This window comes from Sander lucioperca, chromosome 9 (genome assembly GCF_008315115.2).
Source record: "Sander lucioperca isolate FBNREF2018 chromosome 9, SLUC_FBN_1.2, whole genome shotgun sequence".
Classification (NCBI taxonomy): Eukaryota; Metazoa; Chordata; class Actinopteri; order Perciformes; family Percidae; genus Sander; species Sander lucioperca.
Window position 1 is genome coordinate 17,049,326 of NC_050181.1, and position 21,028 is coordinate 17,070,353.

Sequence of the window (21,028 nt, forward strand, 5' to 3'; positions counted from 1 at the left end):
AAAGTGTAAAGGATCCAAACAGTTGTGTGTTTAATGGTCTAATCATCTCAGCTGGACTTGTAGCCGTTATGTTATGTAGAATAAAACATCAGATTTTATAAATTTCATGTGTTTTGTGTGCAGTAATCTTAATGTGTAAAGTAACTAGTAACTAAAACTGTAACAGATGAATGTAGTGGAGTAAAAAGTCCAATATTTCTCTCTGAAATGTAGCGGAGTAGAAGTAGAAAGTGGCATGAAAAGACAAGTAAAGTAAAAGTACCTCAAATGTTTACTTAAGTGCAGTACTTGAGTAAGTGTACTTAGTTACATTTCACCACTGGTTTTTAGTTTTCATGTAGTCATGTAACAACTAGACAGCATTCCAAATTGGTTTGAACAGCCCTAAACCGCAAGATATTCAGTTTGTAATTATATAGACCAGCACAAACTTCAATTCATCCACAGAGTGTCATCTTTGCTTGATAAATGGCTTAAATGATCTATTTATCAAAAAAGAAATTCATTCATTTTGTCATTTACGCAGTAATTTCAGCTTGGTGTCACTGAAATTTCAGAGTTACACAACATTTATTGCAAGAAGCTCATATGACCGCTGTGATGTCTAGTTAATGGAACTTTGCAGGTTAGCGGTCACTGCAGACACCCTGAGTTCGACCGTCACCTCCTCCTCCTCTTTCAGTTTTTCACTTTCCGTCTGCAAGGCTGCATCGTCAGCAGGACGACAAAGAATGGACAAACGCTGGAATAAAAAAAAGGTAAGTAAGGTTTTACACAACTATAATCATGAGTACATAGGGCTAGACAATATATCGATAGCAATGTGTAAGGCTAGATATCATCTTAAATGTTGGTTTTCGCAATATTGTAATATAAGTGTTGTCTTTTCCTAGTTTTAAAGACTACATACCAGTAAAGTGGTGCATTTTTTTTACGTACCAGACTGTTCCAGCTGTTCTTTGCTTTTACCCACTTAAAAGCAACCCACATTTGTGATTATCAAAAATCTCGTTGTGTAAATATTTTGTGGAAGCACCAACTGTCAACTAGGCATGGGCCGGTTACCGGTTTCAAGGTACACCGAGGTTTGAAAAAGTCACGGTTTCAAAACCACTACAATTTTCTGTCATACTGAGCTGGTTTTTTTTATGAGTCGTCAAGGACAGAAAGTGCAGTTTAGAAATCCCTCTCCCTGCCAGTGTGCAGTGTGTTTCATAATAAAATACATTGTGTTCAATGGAAAAAAAGTTGTTTTTTAGCCAGACATTTAAAAAATAATACATTTATAGCTGTCATTGCAATACCGTGAAACCGTGATATTTTTGCTGAAGGTTATCATACCGTCAGAATCTCCAATCGGCCCATGCCTACTGTCAACCCTACAATATTGCAGCAATAGAGGAATTTTGTCAAAACTATTGTGATATTTTATTTTGTCCGTATCACCCAGCTCTGAGTACAGTAAAGTGAGCACTATTGTGCTGGGGACAAGAGATTTAGATAAATACAGATACACCACACAGTATAGTCACATCACGAGGCTGGTGTTAGACCTTACAGAAGAGGTTGGTTCAGTTTCCATTGTCACTGTCCAACTGTCATGCACTCTACTGTATGTTGAGGTTTTTATGATATTATTGGTTTGCTGTGTATTTTTCTCACATTGTACATGATCTCCAACTGTCCTTTGAACACTGACCTGTCTGAAGGTTCCTGCTGTCAAACACATCTGTCCAGCTGCCCACAATGGCACCATGAGAACAGAGGAGAGGGTCATGGTCCATCCTAGAGCGTACGCCCAGTCAGGGTAAACGTACCAGTCGTTGATCCTTAGGTGTTGGTAATCAACCAGGTACAGGATAAAGGAACTCTGGGAAGGTGCAGAGAGTTATGTTTTTTTAGGCAGGGAAATTGAGTAAAGAGTTTATCTTATAAAGAACTGTTAGTACAGAGACCATTTCCTATGGCTGTAGTTATTCTGCATGAATATGTCACGCATTGTTGCTGAAAGAAAACAGGAAAACTGGAGAAAAGCAAGACTAATCTACTTTCGCTGGACTATGAACACACTAGACTAGTAATAAACATTTTGCATTACAAAACATCGTCCAGAGCACAGACTGTATATATTAATGTTAGTCTATGGTCCAGAGATATATATAAATACAACAATGTGTCATTCATTCACTGAATAACAAAGTGAGGACACTCAACACACAAAACACAGTAAAGGTGCTGTCTGAAGGCAAGTTAATGGAGAGACTTTAGAAGAGGCAAATTCTGAAACTTCATAATTGTGGACATAAATTATAAATATCTAACTGAATGCAATTCAGTGTATGACTATAGAGCAAGCAATTAGCTTAGAGTGTTATTGGAGGTTAGTTTTAAAACTTAACATGCAAATTAATCAAACTCAGCTGTACTGTGTAGACACTGGAAGGTATATTCAAGTTGATTTAGTGAGGAAACTGCTAAAGTGTTTCTGACTCACCAGTGACAGCAGAGGGACGATGTAATTCCAGCATAATTTAAAGAAAACTGATGGTCTCTGTCCTGTCATGTCCTTAATGATGTTAAATATGCGGTCAGCACCTGATGGAAGTTAAGATTTGTTTTTATTTTAATTTTCACATTATGTTCAAGTATTTTAATTGTACTGCAAAATACTGACATTGAGACAAGTTGATCATTTTGTTTTGCATTTCCCAGGAAACAAGAAAACACGAATAACAAGGTCTGTTCTGGACACCGCTGACTCCATTTGGAGTTTATTTTTTTTAACAAACTACATGTTCATATGAATAACACGTATTCTTTAAACAAAATTGGTCCACCCATAACTCTGCAGCAGCCCTGCTGAAGGTAGTAAACACTTGATATTTATTATGGAGTTCCTCAAGGAAGCATTCTGGGCCCTATTTTATTTACTTTATACATGCTCCCTTTGGCCAACAATATCAGTCATTACAATGTCACTTATCACAATTGTATATCACTGCTTTTCCCAGTTCTTTGTGTGCTTGTATTTCTCATCTTACAAACTTCAATATCTGGATGACCAAAAATAGAAAGCTGTCATAAAAATAAAAGCACATCAACAGCCAAACCACATAATCAAAATGGCATAATTAATTAAGATAATTAGTAAGTGATTTTTTACTTACCATAAATCCATCCCAAAGCCATGCATTGACATACAGCCATAAAATAGTGACAGGTTCTGGTACAACCGTAATAATCAATAAGCTGGAATATGTAAATTCCCCCCTAGAGGAAAGAGGCAATTAACATTTTTCAAAACATCACTATGATTTTATGTGTAAATATGCTTCATAAATGTGCTTTTTCTTTAACATTTTGTTTACCTCAGTGACCAGGGTCAGGTGCATGAGGAAGAAGGACGAACAGATGACAAGGACAAAGATCTTGTGCTTCACTGGTGCACGTAACAGCTTCGGAAACAAGTCGCTTACAGAGGTGATAACACACTCTACTGTCACAAACTGGGGGCAAAAAGAAAGGAGCAAGTTGTATGATTGTCTACCTTTAAGTCTGCCGACCCATCCGCTCCACTAGGTGTGCTGGTTTTACTTAATACAGACAATTCCACCCACCAATGCATGCATACATGACTGATTACTGACTTCCACGTTCCACATGTGCTCTACTTTGGTCTCTGCTTTTGCTCTGGTATCAGATATGTTTTTAACAAGTGTGTTAAGCAGGCTGTTTGGGTTGCAGTTGAGCTGATAACAAGTCGCTGATTTGTTCTGAGGGATGCCTTTGTGTCGCCGATCTGTGTTTGCTGTGTTTTCTCTGGCCCACAGTCAAGTTTTCCTGTATACACGGCTAGGAACTAGTTTCTTTCTGTCACTGTTTTGGTGTTGAGTGGAGAAGGCAAGGAGAGAGTGATTTACGTGTTATCTGGAGAAAACATCAGTCTTCTGCACCCAAAGCCCGCTGCTCTGGAACCTGGCATCAGCACATAGCTAGCATATGGTAACATCTTCCATGAGTTCACCTGGAACTCCCAGACAGCAGTTTGTCTCTGCCGTTGTTTTTTCACATAGAACCGGGCTGCTTAAAGTGCTCATATTATGCTCATTTTCAATTTAATTGTATTTTGAGGTTGTACCAGAATAGGTTTACATGGTTTCATTTTCAAAAAACACCATATTTTTGTTGTACTGCACATTGCTGCTGCTCCTCTTTTCCCCCTGTGTTCAGGTCTCTGTTTTAGTTACAGAGGGAGACCTCTCACTGCTGTAACATCTTTGTTGGCAGTCGCACATGCGCAGTAGCTAGGTAAGATCCAAGGGGGTAAGTCTCTAGAGGAATTACCGTATAGTACAGGAGAAGCTCTCAGGCAGTTTGGACTTACATTAGCTGTTTAAGTTTAATTACTAATGTTAACTAGCATTTTAGTGAGCAATAATTAGCCTGTGCCTATGTTATCTCCTTACATCTACCTACGCTCTCCGTCTCTGCTAGATTCGGAATGTTTGAGATTTCTCTTGGCACAGCTACCAGAAGACTTCCAACTTTCAGACAGGTTGCTCACGTCACATTTACGTCTTCAAGCTCAGTTGGAGGCTGCTCAGTAACACTCAGCCATCACCAGAAAAGTGCTTCTAATATCCTTCACTGGTCTCCGCCCAGAGCAACGGGATCTGTTGGTCCATTTCCAGTGGGGTAGGAAGTACTAAATCTCAGTACTTAAGTAAAAGTACAAATAACCAGAGATATATTTATTTTAGTAAAAGTAGAAGTACAACAATGACAACCCTACTTAAGTAAAAGTAATATACCTGATTTTAAATGTACTTTAAGTATTAAAAGTAAAAGTACTTGCATAATGATTTATTCTCTTAATGTCTATATTCTAATAATAAAAAAAAAACAGTATGGGCTGTGGCATTTTAATTAAGTTAGTTTTAGGTTAATGCAATTGTGCTTACCATCTGTGGCCCAGTTTACATTCTGACTTACGATTCTAGTTATCTATCAGGGTGATCTGCATGAAGCTCGACTTTGCATTATTTCCCACGGGACAGTGAATGCTGCACACATTTATTTTAGCGAGAACACACGGGCTTGGACAACAAGTACGTGGCTTCACAGCTGAGGAGGACCGGGAGTGTTTTTAAGATAAATATACAGGTTGTATATTAACCTTATGTGAGCGGTGTGACCAAGCAGAGTATCGGGAGCAGCAGCAGTAACGGAAGCAACGGTAGTACCGGGAGCGGTACGCGCCTGGCCAATAAATGCTATTGAAGGGCAGGTCTTGGCGTGGCCATAGTGGGATTCGTAATATCGCGAGCAGCACCAGGAGCTGGACCGCCGCTGCTGAAGGCTTCCCTGCGGACTGCAAACGTGTGACGGTCAGGAAGACGTTTTGGCAGGGGGATAAAACTGATCAGAAAATGTAACGAAAATGTAACGGAACGTTGTAGAAATGTAGTGGAGTAGAAAGTATAGATAATTGCTGCACAATGTAACGAAGTAAAAGTCAAAAGTATGCACTATTGATTGTACTTAAGTAAAGTACAGATACGTGAAACATTTACTTAAGTACAGTAACAAAGTATTTGTACTTCATTACATTCCACCATTGTCCATTTCTTTAACTGTCTATGGTAAGATCACATCATCTAGCTAGCTGTTTGTTTCTCCAACTTCAGTAGTACAAGGCAGGATTAGCCGGGAGACTTCTTCTAAACGAGGGCGCACTTCCAACTTTGCGTGGAATACCTGCAGAACAGGGACATGGAAGTAGTTCTTTTGTAGATTATGGTGAACTAGTGTGTGTTGTAGCAGTGTTTTGCCATTCAGAACGAGCTAGCATGCTAGAGTTAGCCACCTCGTTTTGGCTAGTGACGTAAAAAGCCGTGCCAATTTTGACCAGCTCACCCGGAGACTGAAGGCAGGACACATTCAGAAACCGTATCTCACTCTAAACAGCATGGATGTTTTTTTTCCAAGTTTGTATGTGTGTGGAAGCACCAGAGACACAAAATAACACAACACATCCCAGAAAAAGAGATTTTTTCATAATATGGGCACTTTAAAGTTAACTTAAAGCTATTGTGCGTAGTTTCTGTCTCCCCCATGATGAATTCAATGAATTCAACACTGTTGTTTCATCCACATAACACAAGCTTTTCCTGTTAACGCACCGTTGTATTGTGCGTTATCAGGGTATTTTGGGTCAGGAGGGGTAACGTGGGTACATACTGTACGTACAAAAACATCTCACTAATACAGTAAAAGATCTGACTGTACCCAAGTTGCTTTCTTTGGGTTATCCTCCTGCTCTTTCTGTTTCAATATCCCTCTTAATTTGCTCTGAGGATCAAAGATAAAGGTACTTTATTGTTAGATACACATACATGTAGCGAAATTCATTTTCTGCATTTAACCCATCCCTCAAGGGAGCAGTGGGCAGCCATTTACAGCGCCCGGGGACCAACTCCAGATCTGAGCCAGTGCCTTGGTCAAGGCATGTACTAGGAGAACCTAGTACATGTTTTTTGACGGTGGGGGAAACCGGAGCACCCAGAGGAAACCCACGCAAACATGGGGAGAACATACAAACTCCACACAGAAATGCCCGGAACGACCTGGATTTGATCCCAGAATCTTCTTGCTGTGAGGCCACAGTGCTAACCAGTGGGACACCATGCTGCAAAGGTTGCTGAGGTGAGACTGGGTGACAGGATGGAGTGGAGAGGTTAATAAAGTGAAATGATGTCTTTAAAGATCAAATGTTGGCAACATTTTGAAGTCTATGTTGGATCGGGTAGTGTTCCTCTGGCCTATAGAGACCACAACTCTAACCGCTTTATTCTTATGGGTGACGTCAAGTAGTGATGGTCAAATGAAGTCTTTATTTTCTGAGCTCACTAGATGGCGCTCTCTGTTCAACAAAGGGTTGAAAATACATACACTGAATTGCCATTCCTTTGACCTTTTTCTTTGACCAGAGAGCGCCATCTAGTGAGCTCAGAAAATAAAGACAGTGGTTCGCGAAGCTTCATTTGACCATCAGTAACGTCAAGTGACTTTATCGCGCCCGCAAAGTATCCCGGGAAGGCGCCGCTGCATTTGCTTATTACACACATTTCCACACAGCAATACACACGTACATGAATGATTGCTGACTCCCACGTGTTTTCTGGTTTCTGTAAATAAATGCTTATTTTACGCTTAAACCTCGTCCGATCTACCAACTTTGTTGCAGCCTATGAGCTGGATTGTGGCAGTTGGTGCAACAATCTTACATGCGTGTCAACTGTCAGCAGAATGAGCATCAGGAAGAAGCAGACAGTCCAGAACTGTGGAAAAGGCATCATAGCTGTTGCCTGAGGGTAAGCAATAAAGGCCAAACCTGGACCTGTGTTTTGGAAATAAACATGGAGAGAGTCAATACTGATACATACAGTATTTTTTTTTGTTTTTCAAAGACTTGCTTTTTTAAAGAGTTATACCTGACTCAGCCACAGTCTCAACACTAACACCCTGTTTCTGAGCCATGAATCCAAGTACAGAGAAGACGACAAATCCAGCAACAAAACTGGTCCCACTGTTCAGCAGACAGAGCCAAAAGCAGTCCCTAGAGGCCACAGAAAGAGAGACAATAGGTGATGTTTTAATTTGTTACTAACAAAACAGGATAGAAACGGGAAATATGATGACAAAAATACGGAACCCCTGAGAGGCAAGTGATCTGAATTATTTTACATGACTTAAAAACAGGTGAAAAGAGGTTTTGCCACTTTACGTGCATTATTGTTTTCTTTCAATTTTAATTTCTCCATGCACTCTAATACAAAGTACATGCAGTACATCACCTGCCAAACATTTCACCTTTTTCACAGAAAAAAGTAACTAACACAAAATAATGCCCCCAGGTAGAATCAGATGGAATGTATGGAACTTAGATCATCCTGGCAAACCCTCATCTGTGTGGAAGTCATAAATGCAGGAGAGAAAACAAATTTAGATCAGACTTAGAAATGGATCACCAGGGCTTTCATACAAAACCTATTTCTTACCTGAATATAACAGAAGGTCTCTGTAATATCTAACTTATACTTACTTGTAACAATTGTTGTTGTAGTTATTATAGCTGCCCAGAACGATCAGAGTCCCTATAGTCAAGCTGTAGGAGAAGAATATTTGGGATCCTGCCTCTAGCCAGACCTGTAATGTCAGGAAAATGAATAACTCTCATGATTCTTCTGCTGACTGAAATATGTGTTTTTTAAAATTGGTTGTGGCTGTTGGTTAGTTGTCGCTATTATCACTATGCCATTGCCATGTGTACAGATGTTTTGGTCCCTAATAGATAACTCCTAATTCCGCTTTCTTTGTGTTTAGTTTAAACTCTGGTCAGATCGAGGAACATTAACCGGAACCTCTGAACAACATTACATGCTGAAAATATCAAGTTTGGAAGAAAATTTGGAAGGTGCAACAAGTCAGGCCTGCTTGGTTCTTTTTTTGATTGTAAAGACTTACAAAGATTATGTTTATGGCATCTCCTCTCTAACTGGGACGTTTTGGGACCGATTGGTGGGATTGCTATGGACGAAGTACACACAGAGATACACTGGTAAGAGGTTTAACCATGTATCCAGCTAATTTAAATAGCTCATGTTACTGTATTGTGTCAACAGTTAACTTCATTTAATATTGTATGTGGCCTTTTCGTTTGCGGGGTGCAAATGTTCCACCAAAACAAGTTCCTTCCCGAGACTATTTTGCAGAGTCGCCAAAGACGATTGTAATAGGTTTAAAGAAATGCTGACAACCAAGAACGTTTTTTTCTCCAATCCACGAGTGTATGTTCCTCTGGCAGACCTTACTCAGCAGCGATGTGGAAATAGAGCTGCGCCTAGTCTCCCCATAGGAAAACAATGGAACAGCCAGCGTAGAGCGGTTTTACCGCAGATCGTATCTAGGCGGCTTTAAAGCTTTAGTGCGTAACTTTGGAATTGGATATTAACGAACATCCGTTACATTCAAGCCATTGCCAAATGAGTTGATACAAAGCTAATTAGCTAATTCAGTTCCACACAACTCTCCGCATTTTTGGCGCGCAGAAAATCAAGTTAAATTAATGACCTCTTCTGAAGAGTCAGTTATGTTTTTTTAATTCTCCGTGTCCTCCTTGGTTAAAGGCAACTGCGTGGAGGAGGGGTGGGGGTGGTGCACGATTACAGAAGGCTTGTATCATGTGGGTACACCGACAGTTTTGTTGTCATTAGTTAGCAGCAATTAGGCTACTAATGCAAAATGAAGGAAGATTTTAAATTGTGTTCCTCATTAGTGATAACTGAGTAATTCTAAAGTTGGTTTTAAATCAAATGGTCACCTCAAGGTTAGCCAGGCGGTTCAGGTCTGGATACAGGTAAAAGTAGATCCCGTCCCAAGCTCCAGGTAGAGTCAGGCCCCTGATGAGTAGGACCAGGAGCATCACATAGGGGAATGTAGCTGTGAAATACGCCACCTAAAAAGATTTTTAATGTTAATGATTGCTGTCAATTTATTAACAGCAGGATTTTAACAGTATTAACATTATTGTTAAATACAGCCCTTTACTGTTAATACAAACGAGAATCTAAATTACACAACATACAACAACAACTATAATGTATTCCTAAAATACAGAACTTTACTGCTAACCAACCGTCCAGAGTACCTGAAGTAACAGTATCATGCAGGGTTTTTTTGCATTTTGGGAAGAGCAATTTAACACATGTGAAGCTTGATCCGTTCTTTTCTTCATCCATCCCCATCTTACTAATTATTTGGTGAGTAGCCATTTCATTTCATTCATAAATCAGTGCAAGGTCAATCAGGGAGGTTTGCAGTTTGTTTGCATTTCTGAATATATTGGTGCATTCAAAGGTCAACATCAAGGTTACTGTAACCCTTTGTTTGTTGTACATCATAATAGTGTTGACAGTGGAAACCTTTTACACTCTATGGAAGTATGTTAGATGTTTCTTAAATTGAACATATGACTGTTTGAATGTTCCTGGCTGGATTTGGATAGTTCAGGCTGGGATCATTGGGCTGGCTGAGGAGTTAGTTCAGGGTTTGGGATATTTCCACTTTGGATTGTTATATTCATGGTCCACATTGTGATGAAATGAAGGGCACACATGCTGGTTTTGTATAAAGATGGTCCAATACCATTTCTTGTGTATCGGCCGATAACGATTACTCATCCGATACGATCCCATTATGATGTGATATGATTGCTATCTTTGTTGTATGGCCTGGCTCAAGTTAAACTGTTTGTAAAACATGAACAAACACAAGAGAACTTTCTTTCGTCATAACGGAAAAAGAACATAAATGAACTACTTTAAAGTAGATTTTAAATTACGTGGCATCTGATCGATGCTTAAACTCCAGTACTTGCCGATACTGATACCAGCATTTTAGGCAGTATTGCCATACTTTCCGACATCTCTAGTTTTGTATGTGAGAAGTTGCAATTAAAGTTATTTTGGAATTTATATATCTCTCTCACTCTGTCTTTGTCTCACATGCAGTCCGAGGGTTACCACGGCTGGATTGAGAGAACTCACTGAGAGTCATTCACTAACTCACTCCCCCACCATCCTCCCAATACTTGGACTTCTGCACTTTTTGGCATTTTGAGAAAAAAGCTCTGTCTCAGGTTTAACATTGCAAGTTAAGCACATGCTTTGGTGTTAGCACTAGTTTAACTTGCAATTGTTCTGCATGTGCAGCTTCCAGTACAATAAAATGTGTCTTTTTTTTTTTTTTTTTTAAATGTTGTTAAGTTTGCGTTCTGTGCTTGTAGCCAGCTTTAGACTGAGACTTTGGGAAGAGGGCCAACCACTAAAGTCTACCATAGGCTTATCCTAACATAAGATAAAACGTTATTGTGTGTTCACACAGAACATTTTCTTGCAAAACATAAAAAAACATATCTGTATGGTCACCCAACAAACATCTGACGCACCTTTCAGACACACACACACACACACACACACACACACACACACACACACACACACACACTTGCTTTAACTGTATAAAAAAAAAAAAAACGGTATGATTCATTAACAGTACAAAACTACACATTTTAGTGACAGCAGAGACATGTTAATTTAACAGTAAATAAATGGCCACCCTGCTGTCAGTAGTTTACTGTTTGTATTAGTGTACTTGCGTCAATGGAGATCATAGGTGTAATTTACAGCCCCCTCCCAATAATCCAAAGTGGCTAATTTTTTTCTAGCCACTGGACTATTATAATTCCTTACTATCCGGTTGCTCAAATAAGTCCCTTTAGACTCTCCAGCTGATCCACAATGATATTTCTCCTATTAGCTTCTCTGCATTGGCTTCCTGTAAATTCCAGGATTGAATTTAAAATCCTTCTTCTGACCTAAGAAAGCTCTAAATGGTCTAGCACCATCATATCTTGAAGAGCTCATAGTACCTTATTGTCCCACTAGAGCACTACGCTCCCAGAATTCAGAGTTACTTGTGGTTCCTAGAGTCTCTAAAAGTAGAATGGGAGGCAGAGCCTTCAGCTATCAGACTCCTCTCCTGTGGAACCAGCTCCCAGTCTGGGTTCAGGAGGCAGACACGTCACCACATTTAACAGTAAACTTAAAACTCTCCTCTTTGATAAAGCTTATAGTTAGGGAGTGAGGAGTTGCAGCGTACACCTAGACCGGCGGGGGAGGGTGTATAGCTTCAGACACGGCACCCCTTCTCTTCTTCTCTTCATAGTCGTCAGATTCATCTACCAACCCTTATAGAACTGGCTCAGGTTTGCCTTGCACCAGCTTTTAATTATGCTGTTATAGTTTTAGACTGCCGGGGGACTTCCTTTGACACACTGAGCTCCTCTCTCCTCTCTCTTTCCATCTGTGTGCATCCATGTCCCAGAAATGCTTGTTACTAACTTAGCCCTGGGGAGCTTATTCCCTGGAGTCCTTATGTTTTTTTGCCCAGCAGTTTTCCTTGGATTAGGGTGGCACCTAAATCATGGTTGCAGTTGTCGCTGTGGTCCTGCTCCGTGCCCTGCTACACCCTGCTACGCTCTGCAGTGCCCTGCTACGTCCTGCTATGCCTTGCTACACCCTGTAATGCCCTGCAGTGCCCTACTACGCCATGAACTACTACAACTACTATTTCTAGTCATAGTTCCATTATCTTTATTGTGACTATTATTGCCACTGTTCATCACACCCCCAACCGGCACCGTCAGACACCGTCTACCAAGAGCCTGGGTCTGTCCCAGGTTTCTCCCTAAAAGGAAGTTTTCCTCACCACCCGAGGTTTCTCCCTAAAATTGAGTTTTTCCTCACTACTGTCGCACTAAATGCTTGCTCTTGGGGGAATTACTGGAATTGTTGGGTCTTTGTAAATTATAGTGTGGTCTAGACCTACTCTATCTGTAAAGTGTCTTGAGATAACTCTTGTTATGATTTGATACTATAAATAAAATTGAATTGAATAGTGCAACCCCACAAAAAACCTAAACATATGTACATATATGTACATGTACATAAATAAAGACATTTGCACCATAACCTGATGCAGAAAAGGCACAAATTGTTGTCGAAAACACCCTTGATAGAGATACTGTAACACTGAAAAAGCACTGTCTATAGGGCATTCTTAATGTGCAGAAAAAGGCAAATAAAATATTTCCACTGACCTTTCCTGAAGATCTGACACCTTTCCAGATGCTTAAGTAGCACATCACCCAGCAGGCCAGAAGACACAAAGCCAGCTCCCATCTCACACTGCCCAGCTCCTCAATGCCTCCAGACATGCCCAGCACACGCCGTCTGAGGAGAGGGGGAATATGGCAAATGCCAAATGGTAACAGTAAATTCCACAATAATTCCATATTTTACTCTTATAGATTTGTCAGTAAAAAGAGAAAAAAAATGTTGTAGTTTGGGGCATCCAATCCAAGGGAAGAACTTGTGTCCTGTCTGCTTCTATACCTTCCAATAAAGGGGAACATGTTGAAATAAAAGCTTAAAGGACACCACGCAAAGACTTGCTGGCCAGCTAGCAATAACATGCATGTATGTTCTGTGCCTGCATTAGAGGAGAAAGTATTGAGCAGTCTGTAATTCCACTTTAAATACATATTTAATAATGACCTAGGAAAAGGCTGAAACAAACTATTTCTAACATAGCATTGCAAAATGCGGAATAGTGTGCAGTGATAGAGGCAACAGTGAGAGTGCAGAATCTGTACTCACCATTAAATAAAATTGTATTGTGTATAACGATGTCTTCATGGGTACATTTATGATCCTGAAATTTTCATCTAGCAGGAATTATTTTACATAATTTTTACTGGCACAACACAGGGTAAAACAATGCATATTAGTGACACAGTAATTAACTATTTATTATGGGTCATTAGAAGAAAAACACTCACTCCCAGAACTCAGTTGCAGCAGAGGTGGTGTTGGTCTGATTTGCAGTCACATTAGATGAATTAAAAGTCTGAAGACCAAGGCAGTTAGCTGGGTTTGGATACACAGATTTCATAATGGTAAATGTGAGAGGGATGATTGCCATACAATATTTTCCAACAATGTATCTACAATACATGGTGATCTGATTCACCGGGACACATTTATCCTGTAAGAGAGCTCATTTTCCATTAGGCAAGAATTGACATGCAGTTATACTTACAACTGAAACCAGTCTTGTACAGATACAAAGTTCATTTTGAGTGAAATCTTGTCTAATCTTACCCGTGTTCCAGGTGTTGTCACAGCTGGCCCAGGGCAGCTGGGATCTGAATGAGAACACCAGGTAGAAGAGAGCCCAGACTTGGACTAAAATGTAGCTGAAGTCGTAAAGTTTCATCATGAAATATCCATATCCAATTCCTGAAACAATAAGCAAGGTCTAAAATGTTTAAACCTGTGAAGGTAATTCAAATGTAGCTTGTCCAAAGGACTCAAATATTTTTTAGAATAACATTACAGAATGACAGCGTAATGTACAAAGTATGAGTTTGGCTTTTTTTCCCCCCTGTTGGCTGCACATTTTACTTCAACTCACCCTGTGCCAGGGGACACAATTTACTCCAACAGGTGATGAATCCTCCCTGGGTGAACTGACCAACTGAAGTCTCCAACAGGAACAGAGGTATCCCACACACCACAGCTAACAGACCATATGGCACCAGAAAGGCCCCTATGGGAAATACAGAGACATTCTTTTTATTGGCAAATGCAGTATACAAAGAATCAGGTAAACTTGAATAGCACATATACAGTACATCAAGTGTAAACACATTCACTACATAAAGAAATAACAAGAGGTACATTTAAACATGAATTCACATTTAGTCAGAGATTTAGGGAAAAAAGCTCTTCATTTTCCACAAGTTTAATACTTTTTTTGTTATTCAGCAGTCTAAGTGACTTGAGTAGACATTTAAGTTCTATGAGAAAAGGTACACAATTAGGAAATTCAAATTTCTGCTTATGAATATTATATGTGGCATATAGAATGATAAATTCTGAAAATTATAAACACAACACTTTTGTTTTTGCCCCCATTTTTCATGAGATGAACTCAAAGATCTAAGACTTTTTCTACGTACACAAAAGGCCTATTTATCTCAAATATATATATATATATATATATATATATATATATATATATATAATATAGGGTTAATCCGTGAAGAGAACACCTCTCCAAAGTGCCAGATGCCAGAGAGAGAGCGAGAGAGAGAGAGAGAGGGATGAACCCTAACCCTAACACCAGATACTGACTGGTTTTCGGACCCCCCCCGGACCCCACCAATACAGTAAAACTGCACATTTTAGAGTGGCCTTTTATTGTGGCCAGCCTAAGCCACACCTGTGCAATAATCCTGCTGTCTAATCAGCATCTTGACATGCCACACCTGTGAGGTGGATGGATTTTCTCGGCAAAGGAGAAGTGCTCACTGACACAGATTTAGACACATTTGTGAACAATATTTGAGAGAAATAAGCATTTCGTGTACATAGAAAAAGTCTTAGATATTTGAGTTCAGCTCATGAAAAATGGGGGCAAAAACAAAAGTGTTGCGTTTATAATTTTGATACTCAAGTGCACCATTACCTGAATTATCATAGGAACAGATCATATCTTTAAGGTTAAAGGATTAGACGAAGATGGTGGGTTCAAAAAAGTAAGACTCCAAATCTGTCCAAAATACAGAGACGTGTACACTCATTGAAATGACATATTACATCATAAGCTTTAGGCTAGGCAAGGCAAGGCAGCTTTATTTGTATAGCACATTTCAGCAACAGGGCAATTCAAAGTGCTTTACATGAAAACAGAATAAAAAATTTAAAACAGATAAAATACGAGAATAAAAGTTACAGTGCAGTATAAGAAGTTAAACATTGAAGAGCAGTTAAACCAGTTAAATATATAAAAGCAGATAAAATAGGAATTTCTCTTTTTATGCTTATATAGATTGTCATACAGTGTCAACAATGCAACTTCAGTATAAGAAATGAACAGTTATTTAAAGAAAGGCAACATCAAATAGAAAGGTCTTCAGCCTTGATTTAAAAGAACTGAGAGTTGCAGCAGACCTGCAGTTTTCTGGGAGTTTGTTCCAGATATGTGGAGCATAAAAACTGAACGCTGCTTCCCCCTGTTTAGTTCTGACTCTGGGGACAACAAGCAGACCTGTCCCAGACGACCTGAGAGGTCTGGGTGGGTCATAGTGTAGTAGCAGATCAGAAATGTATTTTGGTCCTAAACCGTTTAGTGATTTATAAACCAGCAAAAGTATTTTGAAATCAATTCTTTGAGGCACTGGAAGCCAGTGTAAAGACTTCAGAACTGGAGTGATGTGATCCACTTTCTTGGTCTTAGTTAGGACTCGAGCAGCAGCGTTCTGAATCAGCTGCAGCTGTCTGATTGATTTTTTAGGGAGACCTGTAAAGACACCGTTACAGTAGTCAAGTCTACTGAAGATAAAAGCATGGACAAGTTTTTCCAAGTCCTGCTGAGACATAAGTCCTTTAACCCTTGATATATTTTTAAGGTGGTAATAGGCTAACTTTGTAATTGTCTTAATGTGGCTGTTAAAATTCAAGTCTGAGTCTATGACTACACCAAGATTTCTGGTGATTTCTGATTATCGTTTGAAGCTGAGTGCTGACTTTTAATCGTTCCTCTTTTGCTCCAAAAACAACCACCTCAGTTTTTTCTTCATTTAATTTAAGAAAGTTCTGGCACATCCAGTCGTTAATTTGTTCAATGCACTTAGTCAGTTGTTGTATTGGACTATAGTCCCCTGGCGATAAGGTTGTATAAATTTGTGTGTCAGCCGCATAACTATGGTAACTTATTTTATTGTTTTCCATAATTTGAGCCAGTGGAAGCATGTAGATGTTAAACAGGAGAGGCTCCAGAACGGAGCCTTGGGGAACTCTGCACGTCATATTTGTATGCTCAGATGTATAATTCCCTATAGACACAAAGTAGTCCCTATTCTTTAAATAAGACTCAAACCACTTTAGTACTGAGCCAGAAATGCCAACCCAGTTTTCCAATCGGTCTAGTAATATGTCATGGTCGACCGTATCAAATGCAGCACTGAGATCAAGTAATACTAAGACTGAAATTTTGCCACTATCTGTGTTTAAGTGGATGTCATTAAAGACTTTAACAAGAGCTGTCTCAGTGCTGTGGTGTGGTCGAAAACCCGACTGGAAGGCATCAAAACTGTTGTTTAGTGACAAGAAAAGGTTGAGTTGTTGAGAAACCGTTTTTTCAATGATTTTACTTAAAATTGGAAGGTTTGATATCGGCCTATAGTTGCTCATTAGTGACGTGTCTAGATTGTTCTTTTTTCAGAGTGGCTTAATGACTGCAGTTTTCAGGGCCTGTGGGAAGATACTTGAGAGAAGAGACATGTTTACAATCTGTAGAAGATCTGGAGCCAAACAATTTGCAACATTTTTGAAAAGGCCCGTTGGTAGAATATCAAGGCAACATGAGGAGGTTTTCAGATGTTGTATAATGTCCTCCAGGTTTTTACGGTTAATCATATGAAATTGGGTCATATTGGAATCTGTTTTGCCTGGACACTGTGACAACACATACCCTGTACTCGATATGGAAGCACTGACTGTTTGTCTAATTTTCAGAATTTTGTCTTTAAGGAAGGTGGCAAAATCATTGCATGCCTTGGTGGATAAAAGTTCCGATGCTACTGGTACTGGAGGGTTTGTTAACCTATCGACAGTAGCAAACAAAGCACGTGAATTATTGTTGTTTTTGGCAATAATGTCCGAGAAGAAGGACCGCCTTGCATTCCTCAGTTCCAAATTATAAGTGCGAAGTCTCTCTTTATAGGTGTTGTAGTGGACCTGGAGATTAGTTTTTCGCCACCTGCGTTCTGCTTTTCGACACTCTCTTTTTTCTGTTCTTACCAGTATGGCATTTCTCCATGGAGATCTTTTCTTATCAGAGACAGTTTTTACCTTAATGGGAGCAATGGCATCAATAACATTTGTAATTTTACAGTTGAAATTGTCTACAAGCTCAGTGACTGAGACCCCTGAGAGGGCGGGTGTGGACGAGAAAAGCTGAATGAATGTTTCACTGGTGTTGTCAGTGATATACCGTTTTCTTATTAACTTTGTTTGGACACTTTTGTGCACAGAGATAGTGCCATTAAAGAAAACACAGGAATGATCAGAGAGAGCAGCATCAGTCACCACAACCTTGGAAATGTTCAGACCCTTCGAGATAATCAAGTCCAGAGTGTGCCCCTTGTTGTGTGTGGGCTCCGTCACATGCTGAGTCAGTCCATAGTTCTCAAAAATACAACACAGTTCTTTTGTCCCTCTATCCTGGGGGTTGTCAACATGAATGTTGAAGTCACCAGCAATAACTACACAGTCAAAGTTAATACAGATTAAAGACAGCAGTCCACTAAAGTCGTCAAAGAAGAATGCACAGTATTTAGGTGGCCTGTAGATAATTAGAAATAAAGGTCGAGAGGAGGACCTTAGCTGAAGAGCCACATATTCAAAAGAAGCAAAGTTTCCATAAGCTATTTGAGTACATTGGAACGAGTCGTTAAACAAAATGGTGACTCCACCTCCTTTCTTATTCGCTCTATTCTCACTCATAAAACTGAAGTTAGGGGGAGCTGACTCAATGAGAACAGCATCACTGTTATTATGGTCTAACCAGGTTTCAGTTAAAAACATGAGGTCAAGATTGTGCTTAATAATAAAATCATTGATTAAAAATGATTTACCCGCCAAAGACCTGACGTTTAGTAAGGCTAATGTTAGTGTGTTAAAATAATTATCTAGGCTGTGGCTGACGAGGAATGGATGCTAAATTTGCTAAGTTGGCAGTTAAGTGCTTCTTTTTCTTACTTAGCGGATTCACCATTCTTTTTCTATTACCTATCACAACATAGATTGAAGAAGAATTGAATACACAGGGCCCAGGCTTGTCCTGGAAAGAGTCCTGAGTGCCACTAGGCATGCAGCCTGGACCCAGCACATATCAGTTAAAGCTTGTTTCATTCTGTACACAAGCATACTTATCAGTCTGGGGAGAAGGAGTTAGCTGCCGTCCTTGAGGGGGCCACCTTCAGTGGTCCAGTCAAAACAGGGTCAGTTTGATTCTGGGGGCGAATGATGGGAGAAGGTAGTGGGGCAAACTTGGTTCCAGCATCTACCAGCTGCTCCATCCGGTCAGTGAACCCCAACATGTGGCAAGGGGAAACAGGGGAAAGGGTGAATGGGGAGAACGATGGATCCTCAAAGGCGTCGGTGTTGGTAAGGGGGTTTGAGGAGTGTTGGACGGGTGAAAAGGGGGGTTGAGATTTCTCGTCTCCGTTCTGTGGTCCTCGATGGTCAAATCTTTGCTCAGGTGGGGGCTGTGGTGGATCACTGCTGCACTTTGTTGTGTCTTCCTCGTGTTTGTTTGTGTTGATTTATCTTGTCTCATGTCCTTGGCCGAGGGAGCAGATGTGTGGTGCAGAAAGTAAAGCAGGCTAGAGGTGAACAGCTTTACTCCTGGCTTGTTAAGGAAAAGTCCATCTGCTTTAAAAAGATGTCTGCGGTCCCAGAAAATGTTAAAATTGTCAATGAACCGCAGAGAGTGGACGGTACATGCAGTTGAAAGCCATTTCTTCAGTGCCAACAGTCTGCTGAATCTCTCAGCTCCTATTCTGACTGGTGGTATAGGGCCACTGATAAACACCTTCACGTTTAGAGAGCTAACTGTGTTCAGCAGATTCATAAAGTCACGATTCAGCACTTCAGACTCTTGCTTTACAACATCATGTGACCCTATATGCAGTATAATGTTTTTCACAGTTGGGTGTGCTGCCATGATATCCGGGATTCTTTGGGCTAAGTCAGACACCATGTCTTTGGGAAAACAGAGAATTTTGGTGTTTTTACTGCTTTTTATGTCTTTTACAGCCGAGTCACCCACAATCAGAGTTTGGTGCCCAGTCGTTAGCTTTCCCTGTAGCTTTTTACTTTTTGAATTGCTCTCAGTCCTTACCCTGCTGTGTGACGATGAGACGCAATCCAGGTCATGTCCAGGGTCCTGCAGCAGAGGAGCAAATCTGTTATCCAGTTGCACACTCAGTTGTTGGGGAGGCATTTTGTTGCTAATTCTCCTTTTTGCAGCTGTCCACGGCTGTGTCCTACTGAGTACAGGGGTTGAAGAGGCGCTCTGCCTGGATGGTAATGCAGGCCAGCTGTTCATATCACAAATCTCAGGGCGCTGTGTCCTGCCCGTTAGTCGTCCTTCCCAGGAAAAGGATTTACTCTTAGGCTTTGCACCAAAAGAGTTCCAGGGAGGACTACCACTTGTTGATTTATTACCTATTCCACAGCCCTCCTGTTTATCTGTAGTCTTGCTGGTGCTAGTTAGCTTAGTTAGTTAGTTGTAAGTATCCAAGAGCCGCTGCTCATAGTTTCTCTCAGAGGAAAAGTAGGATTATCAGCAAAAATATGCAAGCAGAGGCAGGAGCAAGCAGCAAAGCGTCTGCATTGTAAGCTTTACTCATCTCCCATTAACAAAGAGAGACTTGAGTTGTGGTTTGTATGACTCACCTCCACCGTTCTTGTAGCAGAGGTAAGGAAATCTCCACACGTTGCCCAGGCCGACCACATTTCCTGCAACAACCAGAATATATTCTGTTTTACTGGCCCACTGTCCTCTGTCTGCAGCACTTCTCTGATTTTCTCTTCTTCTTCTTTGTCTGTCCATGCTGACATCCAAGGACTTCATCCGTTGTGTATTCAGTATTCTGCAACTTTTTTCTTTTATTATGTATCTTTTCCTTATTTGACTAATGAAGCTCAGCGTAAATTCTTTCAGGAAGACTTCTAAACTTCATCCACCTCTCTCTTCCTAAAATTGATCAGCTGTATCGAGGCGTTCACTTTTCATTTAAATCAACCAGAATTGGCCATGAATTTCACGAGCCAATCACAGCATGGCATCCCTGCTTTAATTCTGTTCTTTTCTCTGCTGCTGTCAGTTGTTATTTCAGGCAAAGTGTGCAACCCTCCTCCTCCCCTTCCTCCTCCAGTCATCGTCACCCAGGGTCCTCCTCCGGCAAACCGCTCCCATCAGCTCCTTCGGTCCGGTCTTCGGGCTTCTTCACCACCACCACCACCACCAGTGTCTAGACTCCATCGGGGGGATATGCCTTGGCTTATCTACCCCTTTAAAATTATGTTTATAATGATGGAGTCTAATCTCCAAAGACTCTGTACATTTCATACTATGCATATGTACAAATAAACCTTTGCATATTTGCAACGACGTCTCTCCTGATGGAATTACCTACTATCAACCTATAAAACAAAAACAGTTCCAGTGTGCAGGGAGCTACCTTGCCAAGAGCCAGAGGGAGCTATTCAAAGAACCTGACTTTGTTTAAATATATGTATATGCAAACTGATCTTTGCTGCTTTTAGTATGT

At 40.3% G+C, this 21,028-nt stretch overlaps 1 protein-coding gene across 2 annotated transcripts; it reads right to left on the reverse strand.

Annotated features, from left to right (window-relative positions):
- Positions 1 to 551: 551 nt before the first annotated feature.
- On the reverse strand, positions 552 to 20,641 carry LOC116044923 (sodium- and chloride-dependent GABA transporter 3-like). Of its 2 annotated transcripts, XM_031292470.2 has the most exons (14): positions 20,151 to 20,639; positions 14,098 to 14,232; positions 13,785 to 13,922; positions 13,463 to 13,550; positions 12,722 to 12,854; positions 9,383 to 9,517; positions 8,105 to 8,208; positions 7,494 to 7,618; positions 7,287 to 7,399; positions 3,369 to 3,506; positions 3,168 to 3,270; positions 2,495 to 2,595; positions 1,700 to 1,870; positions 552 to 742 (listed from the first exon to the last, which is right to left on the reverse strand). In XM_031292470.2, the coding sequence occupies exons 1-14, from the start codon at positions 20,326 to 20,328 to the stop codon at positions 605 to 607; spliced, it is 1,800 nt and encodes a 599-aa protein (XP_031148330.1). In that variant the 5' UTR covers positions 20,329 to 20,639; the 3' UTR covers positions 552 to 604. The 2 variants fall into 2 exon arrangements, with proteins under 2 accessions (XP_031148330.1, XP_031148331.1); XM_031292471.2 differs by lacking the exon at positions 9,383 to 9,517 and having other exon boundaries at positions 20,151 to 20,641.
- Between the last annotated feature and the right edge of the window lie 387 nt (positions 20,642 to 21,028).